Source organism: Physella acuta, unplaced genomic scaffold, assembly GCF_028476545.2.
Source record: "Physella acuta isolate Inbredline_101_S28 unplaced genomic scaffold, ASM2847654v3 ptg000874l, whole genome shotgun sequence".
Lineage (NCBI taxonomy): Eukaryota > Metazoa > Mollusca > Gastropoda > Physidae > Physella > Physella acuta.
The window spans coordinates 225613-237311 of NW_026732391.1; the positions used below are offsets into that span (position 1 = coordinate 225613).

An 11699-nucleotide genomic window follows, 5' to 3' on the forward strand; every position below is an offset into this window, starting at 1 on the left:
TAGTCAATGTAATGGAGCAACCCTCCTGACCAAACTAGGGTTAACTTGTTGGTTTCCTTCACACCATCCCAGCTATACAGTCTTTAAAATGCACTCTTTTTTTATCCTCTGTAAATAATGATAAAATAAATTGTAAATTTATTTGTATGGCCCCATAGCCTCTATATTTATGGTTGTTTATATGCAAAGGTAACAATTTTTAAAGTTCAACAATTTTCATTCAAGCTATTATATAAAAACCTGTTCATATTTTTATAATAAAAAGTTGTGATGTTTTCTACATGTAAAATTACTACTTAAATGTTAATATTCTATATCAATATTATTTAGAATTATACCTAGTATTCACAAGGATTGTTAAGATGTGTACAATTCTACAATAAAAGCAGATTAAAATAAAAGCTATTCACAAAGTGGCAGTTTAAAAAAAAAATCTAAAGCACATGGCTTTCTACAGATGTACAGTGCTATCTAGGTAAAAGTAGTCTCCATCTTAATGGGGTAAATACATCCATTACATTTGAATGTTGTGAAGATTTACTTAGGAGATCAATGGGGATGAAGCCATGTTGTCCAGATATAACTCCAGGATTTGTCTGATTTACTGTACTACTAGCTACCTTACACAGATTGTATCAATATTCTTTTCTCCGGGATTAATGCTCATATTTTACCAATGATATTGCACACAAATAAGCATAGTATTTGTTTATGCTTGTAAAAAAAAAAAGAACTTTGTAACATTTTTAAATACTTGTCAATTTGAATTTTGTTTTTTAACCATAAAATTCGTGCCCAATACCATATAGGCTTCTTTTTTTTAATTAGTATATTTTTCTATTGATGAAAATCTGTAGACAAAAAATGTTCAAAACAAAAATGTAACAAGCAAACACAGAGTTGTGCACAAATGTGTTGATTCCCTTTGGTACAGCCACCATTTTACATGTCTGTACTGATCAGTTCAAACTACCTATGTATGTAGGTAAGATTTAGTTTATTAGTCATTTGTAATATCATTAACTATGCCTAAACCTTGAAATGTCCTGACAAGTTTTTAATGATTCTACTGTAACAATAATTAACCAATCCATTTTTACATGTCACTTGTAACTATCTCCAGAGTTCAGGTTTTAAAAATGTAACTTTCTTATGAAAATTGTGTCTAAAGGGATTATTTGACAATCAAAGTTTTAAATGAGTGTACGATGTAGACAGTGTAACACTACATGTAAGCTGTAGACAGTGTAACACTACATGTAAGCTAAAGACAGTGTAACACTACATGTAAGCTGTAGACAGTGTAACACTACATGTAAGCTAAAGACAGTGTAACACTACATGTAAGCTAAAGACAGTGTAACACTGCATGTAAGCTGTAGACAGTGTAACACTACATGTAAGCTAAAGACAGTGTAACACTACATGTAAGCTAAAGACAGTGTAACACTACATGTAAGCTAAAGACAGTGTAACACTACATGTAAGCTGTAGACAGTGTAACACTACATGTAAGCTGTAGACAGTGTAACACTACATGTAAGCTAAAGACAGTGTAACACTACATGTAAGCTAAAGACAGTGTAACACTACATGTAAGCTAAAGACAGTGTAACACTACATGTAAGCTGTAGACAGTGTAACACTACATGTAAGCTGTAGACAGTGTAACACTGCATGTAAGCTGTAGACAGTGTAACACTGCATGTAAGCTGTAGACAGTGTAACACTGCATGTAAGCTGTAGACAGTGTAACACTGCATGTAAGCTGTAGACAGTGTAACACTGCATGTAAGCTGTAGACAGTGTAACACTACATGTAAGCTAAAGACAGTGTAACACTGCATATATGCTATGGGAAAAAATCTATTTTGATTTATTGTATAATAATTATATTTAACTTATGTTTTAATATACACATATACAATGTGTTAAAAATGTTATGTGACAATGTTTTAAAAGATACAATACATTGTGTTTAAAATATTCTGTGACATTTTGAAATGAGCAACATATTAGAGAAAGAAAGTGCACTGAACATAATTTACTTTTACAAAATGATTTTTTTTTCAAATGTTTGTTTCCATTTTTGTGAAGTTAAAATTTCTAGTCAAAAGTATTTGAATAGGTTAAATACTCATGGGAGCAGACTGAGCTAACGTACTGCACACTCTAATCTGTTGCTAGCACCTGTACATGTTGTATGTATTAGCCAGTACAGAGAGCTAACGTACTGCACACTCTAATCTGTTGCTAGCACCTGTACATGTTGTATGTATCAGCCAGTACAGACATAAAGTCCACTACACTTACATGTATCAGTCACCACCACTACACTTAGATGTATCAGTCAGTACCACTACACTTACATGTATCAGCCAGTACCACTACACTTAGATGTATCAGTCAGGACCACTACACTTAGATGTATCAGTCACCACCACTACACTTAGATGTATCAGTCACCACCACTACACTTAGATGTATCAGCCAGTACCACTACACTTAGATGTATCAGTCACCACCACTACACTTAGATGTATCAGTCACCACCACTACACTTACATGTATCAGTCACCACCACTTCACTTACATGTATCAGTCAGGACCACTACACTTACATGTATCAGTCACCACCACTACACTTAGATGTATCAGTCACCACCACTACACTTACATGTATCAGTCACCACCACTTCACTTACATGTATCAGTCAGGACCACTACACTTACATGTATCAGTCACCACCACTACACTTAGATGTATCAGCCAGTACCACTACACTTACATGTATCAGTCACCACCACTTCACTTACATGTATCAGTCACCACCACTACACTTAGATGTATCAGTCACCACCACTACACTTAGATGTATCAGTCACCACCACTACACTTAGATGTATCAGTCACCACCACTACACTTAGATGTATCAGTCACCACCACTACACTTAGATGTATCAGTCACCACCACTACACTTAGATGTATCAGTCACCACCACTACACTTAGATGTATCAGTCACCACCACTACACTTAGATGTATCAGTCAGGACCACTACACTTAGATGTATCAGCCACCACCACTACACTTAGATGTATCAGCCAGCACCACTACACTTAGATGTATCAGCCAGCACCACTACACTCAGCCAGCACTTAAATTAAAATGAAGTAACCAGATGGTAGTGTGAGTTCAAATAAAACCAACATCGTTAGCTTCAGAGCAGTAATTTGTTAGTTTTTAATTTTATAATATTTACCTCAGAAACAGATAAAATTTCATCATGTGTATGAAATAAATTATACTTTAAATTTTAAATAATTTCTTCAATTAGAACCAAGAAATATTGTCATTAAGAACATGTGCACTTCTTAAATCAAATGTATATTACAGTAAGGAAACATAAGCTGTTCTCCATTCCCTCTAGGTATGTTTCTCTTTCTCTTTTCATCCATTGTTTATTTTGTTATCTAAAATGATCACCCATGTTCAGCAGTAAGAGGGTTTCAACTTAACATAAAGCTTACATTGGTGTTTTACTTTTACATAAGACATCATGTGATCAGTTATTAACTTTAAGCTCTTTTTTATGTTTCACATTTATAACCCATATTGGCAGTTCAGTTTTGTTTGCAAACATTTATATCTGTACATAATCATGTTATAAAGTATCTTCCAACTGCAAACATAACCCAAGATATTTAAACCATTGAATTTGTTGTAATTTATAAGATGTAACATTGTATGACTCCAGAACAAAATCAAGCTACATGTTAGCTACTGGCATGGGATTAGAACTAAAATTGTAGAACATTCCTTTTTTGTAGATTAAATACATCACTGCTATCAGTCTAGGAAATACTTTACACTAAGTGGGCTAATTCAGTTTTGTGTTGCTAAAATTTGTTTTTAGTATGTACTTACTATAATTTTGAATTGAATTGTAACTTAAAAGGCACACCTCTAGGCTTACATATTTCATGTAACACTTTTGAGCCTCATTTAGTGTCATTGGTTGTATGGTAGGTCATTGTGTTTGATTGTATGGCCTGCCAGCATATATGGTAGGTCATTGTGTTTGATTGCATGCCCTGTCAGCATATATGGTAGGTCATTGTGTTTGATTGTATGGCTTGCCAACATATATGGTAGGTCATTGTGTTTGATTGTATGACCTGCCAGCATATATGGTAGGTCATTGTGTTTGTATGGCCTGCCAGCATATATGGTAGGTCATTGTGTTTGATTGTATGGCCTGCCAGCATATATGGTAGGTCATTGTGTTTGTATGGCCTGCCAGCATATATGGTAGGTCATTGTGTTTGATTGTATGGCCTGCCAGCATATATGGTAGGTCATTGTGTTTGTATGGCCTGCCAGCATATATGGTAGGTCATTGTGTTTGATTGTATGGCCTGCCAGCATATATGGTAGGTCATTGTGTTTGATTGTATGACCTGCCGGATGTGTAGCTTCAGACAGTTTAGTCACAGTTACTAGTACAGAAATGTTCATTGCATACTTTGTGTAAATATAAAAACAGTATTGTTGTTTTTCTAGGTATTCATAAGCTGTGTCATAATATTTACCCAATGAACCTGATTGGTTTTGTTGATAAATGCATTTATATTATCATCCTATTTATATGAAACTTTTGTACTGAAGCATTTGAATCATGTCAATACAAGTAAATCACTATGTTTAGAAGGTAATCAACATTCTTCCCTTTTAAAGCAATGTGGTCAGACCATGAGTGCTGGTCAGTTTGTTCATGGTCACTTTTCATCTATCTAATGTTATGGCTTGAAAGATTGATTAAAGTTAGCACACTATAGAAGCAAGTCTTATACAAGACATGAAAACAAATACTGCACTACACCTGTGTTCAAGTAGACTTCTTGGGTGAGCCACTCTAGTTGTAGGCCCCACCCCTACAACAACGTGTTTGTGTCACGGGTTCCGTTTGAGATCTGTTGATCAATGTTTACCAATGTAGAAATGTCAAGCAGCATTATGCATGTGTATACACTGTGTAATCATCATATGGTTTATCTTCACCTAATTTATTATTTTTTTATTGTTGAAAATAAACTGTTGGTTATCACAGAAATCGTTTGTTGAGTTTTATTGAAATTGTCCGTCTTTAACATCGGTCACTATTTTCGTCAGTAGAATTACACTTTTAAAGCAGTTCCTATGTTTTACTTTTCAACCAAAAACTTTGGCATACAAGGACAGCAACTCTGGTTGCCCGTCTAATGTCCCTGTATTTGTGATACCAACACGTACAGACCAGGTGCCCAGCACAAGTCCTAATTAATTAGAGGCTCGTGTAGTACTATCGTCGGCAGTGATTGATAAGCTAGCCATGTGCTTTCTCCTATGATGACCGTCCTGTTTTATTTACTATGTGGGCGGTTTGTGTTTAATTAGCCTGGATATCATTTACTGACCTTATATCTTAAATGTAAACCTTGACCCCATGTGACCTTTTGTGTAGGCGACCTCTAACAGCACATATCTATACAGGTACCTGTGGTCTATCGATCAATCCAAATACAGCACGCTATAATAGAGGTACCTGTGATATATCGATCAATCCAAAACCACGTGAACGATCGATAACGTTCAGGATATCTACCTTCCCTATAATAATAAAAGAATCGTTCGAATATCGATCTAGGTGTTTGTAATTACATCACCAGTTGCGTGTTTGTATAAGTGTAGACAATATTCGAGCACGCCTTTTACTTAACGTCACCACCATCAGCTGTATACAGTGACGGAACTGGTCAATGAGCTGGTCATTTAATGACGTGGCTGTCCTAGAGTCAGGACAAGGGGGATGTAATTCTACAGCCCAAATACAGAAACCTGACAGGCTTATCTACCTTTGTCATGACACGAAGTTGTTTGAAGGTTAGTTAACCTTTGATATAATAAGCTGCCATGCCAGTGATGAATGTTATGTGATATACTGCCATCTTAGTGTTGTAATATGTTATGTGATTTACTGCCATCTTAGTGTTGTAATATGTTATGTGATATACTGCCATCTTAGTGTTGTAATATGTTATGTGAATTACTGCCATCTAAGTGTTGTAATACGTTGTGTGAATTGCTGCCATCTAAGTGTTGTAATTTGTTATGTGATATACTGCCATCTTAGTGTTGTAATATGCTATCTGAATTGCTGCCATCTAAGTGTTGTAATTTGTTATGTGATTTACTGCCATCTTAGTGTTGTAATATGTTATGTGATATACTGCCATCTTAGTGTTGTAACATGTTATGTCATGTACTGCCATCTTAGTGTTGTAATATGTTATGTCATGTACTGCCATTCAACAAAGAGTGACTATATCTAGACTGTAGCATAATAAAACACATTTCCACAAAATATGACAAAATTAAAGTGCATTAGTATAATTATTTTGCGCATTTTCCGTTGCGCAGTTTTCTGATTGCGCATTTTTCTGTGAGTAGATCTAGCTCCCAATCAAAGTAAAAAAAAAAAACAATTTCCAACTTCACCGCATTTGCAAATTTTAAAACATTTTTCTTTTAAAAAATGCATCTATGTACACACATTTTTTTTCATCTTAGTTTAAAATAGTAAAATGTCAGGCTAATCTGGAGAAGAAAAGTAGGCTACATGAATTATTGAATACATTTGGATTCATGTCAACGGTCGGATTCCTCTAGAGACTTACGCCATACCAATAGATAAATATTTATTTAGATAGTTTTGTTTTAATTTTATAATGTGGTGTTCATCATTTTGCTTTAGCAACCTCATATTGGTTATGGAAATTGCCAGTCTAATTTTAATACCTTTAGATCTAGGTCAATACAGCCTATGGAGAAAAAAGAAAGCATGAAAGAAGTTGAGTTTGTCGACTACACACGCCCTCTACCGGTGGTGCCGGAAAAAGTTTTGTTCAACTTGTGGGAAAATTCAAATACACAAACAGAAGTCAAGTGGGCTAAACCCGAAAACTCTAGAAATTTTAACTCTATTTCTTACCAAGTCCAGATGAAAGAAGGAGACGGTGACTGGCAGATTCTCAATGAAGTGCGTGTACCGCTGTACCGTGTGTACTTTGCTGAAGGGAAAGCTATATTTAACCGGATGAAAATATGCCAGCAAAGCTCAACAATTGTTGTGCAGCTAAGAATTCGACCAGTCGGTGTTGTGTACAAAAACGGTAGAGAAGAGAAAAAATACGGACCGTTTAGTGAAAATATTGTGTTTTCTATTGAAGGTTCGGCGTTAGCTAACGAGTAATAGTTCTAGAATTACATGACAAAGTACCATATAGACTAGTTCTATTTGAAAAGCCGACGCTGACATTTTTAACCATACCAGTCAGTATTTTACATGTTGTAGCCTATTCAGTAATGAAGCACATAATCTACGCGTAATGTTATGAATCACATAACTTATCATGCACGGTGGTAAAAAGTAGACAAGGCCTATGTTCTAACTAATTTATTTAACAACGAAAAATGCCTTGCTAAATATTTGTGTCAATTTAATAAGTCTAACTTATAAGGCTTATTTAGTTAATAGCTTACTATTCTGGAAAGTTCTTTAGCTATTCACTGTTCTGAAAATACTGAAAGAGACTAAGAATTTATTTTTGCCGTGTTTCGATAATGCTTTCAAACTTGAATTAGTTTAACAAAACATCGGGTCAAAGGTATTTGTTCATGTGACATTTTTATTCACAAACGTATTCATAATCATATCTCTATTGAACAGTTCGATTTGAACTTCTTGGTGTTCTATCGATTTTTGCGCTGTCGGATGTTACCAGCGAGATATGGTGGAATGTGGTGAAGCGAGCAACTAAGTCCTCGACCTTTACAGCAATTCTGTTATCAACTGATCGCTGGTCATGTTTTGGTTCTATTCCAACCCCATAGCCAGTTGAAACTTACAGCATTTTATGATGCTTGATAAAGTGAACAGGTAGACAAGCGTAGGATATCTAATAGTTGTGTGATTTACTGGGAGCGGCTACCAACAGTTGTGTGAATGTTGAACAAGCTCGCGAGATCTCACGTTGCTGTGTCTCCACAGACATTTATTGGCACTAACATTCGTGCCACAAGATATTGAGGGACCAGTTGCTGACAGTCTAGAGACTAATCTACAAGACATTCGTGCCACAAGATATTGACGGACCACTTGCTGACGTCAAAGGTCCGTTCGCTAGAACTGAATAAAGACGGTCTCTTCAAGGTAAATCAGCTTTATGTGTCTAGTTTTTTTCTTACATTAATCTTAATTATTATAACAATTGTTTTTCCCCCGTATATTACAGTTTTAAATTCATTAGCAGCTGTTACTCACACTTTTATTTCATACTTTTTAGTGTGTTAATTGTTTGATTTAGAACCCATTACTTTATGATGTAGGTCGTGTTGTGAGCATCACCCTGTCCACGTGACACGTTCACTACAGTGAAGGGAGACCTGAGACCTGTGGGCGGGGCTATCATGCAAGCAAAGCAGACGCGGTACCGACACTTTAGATCATCCGTTGGGACCTTACTCAACGAAAACTACGGGGCCGTAACCAACAAGAAAAGGCCACCTGTTATACTTTCTACTGCCCCAGCTAGTCCTAACGTCCCTTTATCACCCAAAACACCAGAGATTTTTGCCGCCCAAAGATCGCGCCCTGGGTTAGTGGTTTACGGAACTACGGCTGTGTCTGGCATATCAGACCGGCAGAGTCCACAGACGTGTGCTGGCCATGACGAGCTTGACGGTACACACTGCAACAGCGAGGACACCCGGGCGTCACTAACCCCAACATCTTCTGGCACCCCTGTGGGCTCGCAGACCAGAAAATACGATCGACCGTGCTCGCAAACAACTTCATTCAGTAGATCCACACAGGGCCCTGCTTCAAGGTATGCACAAATAAACGGCTCAAACACGAGCTCCCGCCCACAGACGAACTCTTCTGTAGCATGCCGGACATCGACGAACTCTTCTGTAGCATGCCGGACATCGACGAACTCTTCTGTAGCATGCCGGACATCGACGAACTCTTCTGTAGCATGCCGGACATCGACGAACTCTTCTGTAGCATGCCGGACATCGACTTGCACGCCAAAATCTGAGCGCAGTTTGCCGCTCTCCTCCACTCGTGTACACACACCGTTGGGAATTCCCGAAGATCAAATTAACTTGGAGGTACCGAGGTACTATGACGCATACAAACACATGTTTGATTTAACATCAAAACACGGAAGCAGTCGATTAGATGACGTCATTGTCGAGCAGGACAGCAAAAATCTAGACGCCATCCCAGATAGAAGCGACATCACTTGGCCAAGGATCATTCGAAAAAATCAGGAAGAAAATGTGCTTAAAAGATGTTCAACGTCTCGCAGCTCTAGAGTATCGTCTGCCAGGAGTCACGTGTTCTCTAATGATATTTTCACACCAAGTCCAAGGCCAACTGGACTTTCGGCAAATATGACTCCCGCCGGATTTATAAGGTCCAAGTCTGCAACAAGCTCAGCCTCGAGTCAACGCGTGTCATCGGGTTCAAGGTCGTCGTGTGGTCAGCGGGACAACGGTGCAAACAGCGCTAAAACGTCGCGATCGTCTGCTGGCTATGACGACACAGTCTCGCGTCTGTTGCTTGAGGTGAAGATGCAGCAGCCAGGGGAGTGGTACACGGGACACACCCCCACACACACACCCACCCCCGACTCGTCCCTGCCGTACTACCAATCTAGATCCTGGCTGAAACATTACTCGCCGACAAAAATCAGACACTTCTTTCGTGCCGCAGGAGGCAGCATGTTTAGTGGATCCATTTCATGAAGACTTTGTGTACACTGTAAACATGTTAAAATAATCATTGAGGCTAGATCAGTAACTACATAGAGGCCTTAATGAAGAGTTAAATGTTGCTTAACAAAAGATATATTTAGGAAAAGATTACTAATTCATAATTTATATGATTCTTATTTTGATCAAATATAAATGAATTAAATAAATACTGATATGTAATAATTAAAATATAATTATTTAAACATTTCTCTATGTAAAAAGTCACTGTTAGAATGGTTAGACTTTTGTTAGTAGTTTCAACTAGTCATCTTATATATTATGTATTGATAAAAATAAAACTTTCAGTAATTTAAACCAAGATTTTTAAAAATTTGTTTATCATAGATCTAATTTAATTTCCTTGTTGAAGTATTTGACGTAATTTTTTCAACATACAGGCATAAAAATTGCCTTAATAAAACACAAATCCACAGCAGTCCAGCAGAACATTGTTTTATTTTATCAGTGGCATAAAATATATGAATACATTCTTGAACATTTAGAAACATGCCGCTCCATATGAAAACAATCTTCAATGTTTAAAACATAAAATTCTGGGTGAATACATGACCAAGCATTGGCAGCACATGACAACTGGAGTGCCACCATGTTTCCTTCCTTTTTTAAACATTTTTTTCAGACATTAAACAATTACAAACTCACAAACCAAACAATACAAGCAAAGGGATTTGTTGATTTCAACATTCTAAATAGTTTATTAAAATGTGAAACTGATGTAAAAAATAAATACTTCTTACAATGATATACTGCTCATGCATTACTGCCAGCAACTCAAATATTACATTTTTAACTTCAATTTAAAAGTGTGTCTGGACAACTTATTAGTAATAAGCTTATAATATTAATAATCACAAATTACATTTTCTTTGTCTGACCTAGGAGAAAATTGAAGTTGCCAGATGAACTAAGAATCTTACATCCACTTGAATAATCTATCCATCTAATAGGACAGCTCCATCCTTCCCCCACCCCCTCACCACAAACATACTTTAGTAATTGCTCCCAGATGAGTTAAAACTTAAAATAACTACTTCGTTATCAATCACATCAATATGACATTTTTAAACAATATACCAGCCATTCACCTCAAAATGACATTTTTAAACAATATACCAGCCATTCACCTCAAAATGACATTTTTAAACAATATACCAGCCATTCACCTCAAAATGACATTTTTAAACAATATACCAGCCATTCACCTCAAAATGACATTTTTAAACAATATACCAGCCACTCACCTCAAAATGACATTTTTAATCAATATACCATACAGTCATGCAACTTACAGTCAAGTTTTAATAAAATATATTATATGAATTTCATTAAATAAATAATTGCATATTGGCTAAATAATAAAAAAACATAATGTTAAAGTACTTTGATCCACATAATTTTTTTTTAAATGTATACAACCACAAAAGTCATCATTGCAGAGTCTGTACATCAAACTATCACAACACTGGCTGCTAATGCAAACAGAACAAAATCAGTTGTTCACATGAATTTCAGAGGTTGAGAAAATATCCCAATGCTACAACTCTCTAAATTTTAAGTAATGTGAAAAGATTTATATCAGAATAGCCTGAAGTCACATTCAACTGTAGTGGCTTTCATTAGCCAGTTTAACATTGGTAAGTACATGGAAATGGAAGCAGACATGAACAATTGCTATCCCATCAGAGTGAGCATGAATAGCTCACCACTAGTTGCAATGTGCTTAGTGGATACTTGAAAAACTAACTGCTATTGTCACATTATTTTTTTTTAATCTGACCACTTTGGAATAAATGATGATGTGAAAAAACAAAAATA

The 11699-nt window shown here is 36.3% G+C and overlaps 1 protein-coding gene across 1 annotated transcript; it reads left to right on the forward strand.

The window, feature by feature from the left end:
- The first annotated feature begins 3003 nt into the window (after positions 1-3003).
- LOC131952452 (uncharacterized) lies at positions 3004-9936 on the forward strand. The gene is made up of 3 exons (XM_059315108.1): positions 3004-3432; positions 8092-8253; positions 8430-9936. The coding sequence occupies exon 3, from the start codon at positions 8511-8513 to the stop codon at positions 9852-9854; it is 1344 nt and encodes a 447-aa protein (XP_059171091.1). The 5' UTR covers positions 3004-3432; positions 8092-8253; positions 8430-8510; the 3' UTR covers positions 9855-9936.
- Positions 9937-11699: the final 1763 nt, after the last annotated feature.

What these genes read in the sequence shown, in the direction of transcription:
- LOC131952452 (XM_059315108.1), top strand. Translation starts at nt 8,511, where the DNA reads ATGCAAGCAAAGCAGACGCGGTACCGACACTTTAGATCATCCGTTGGG.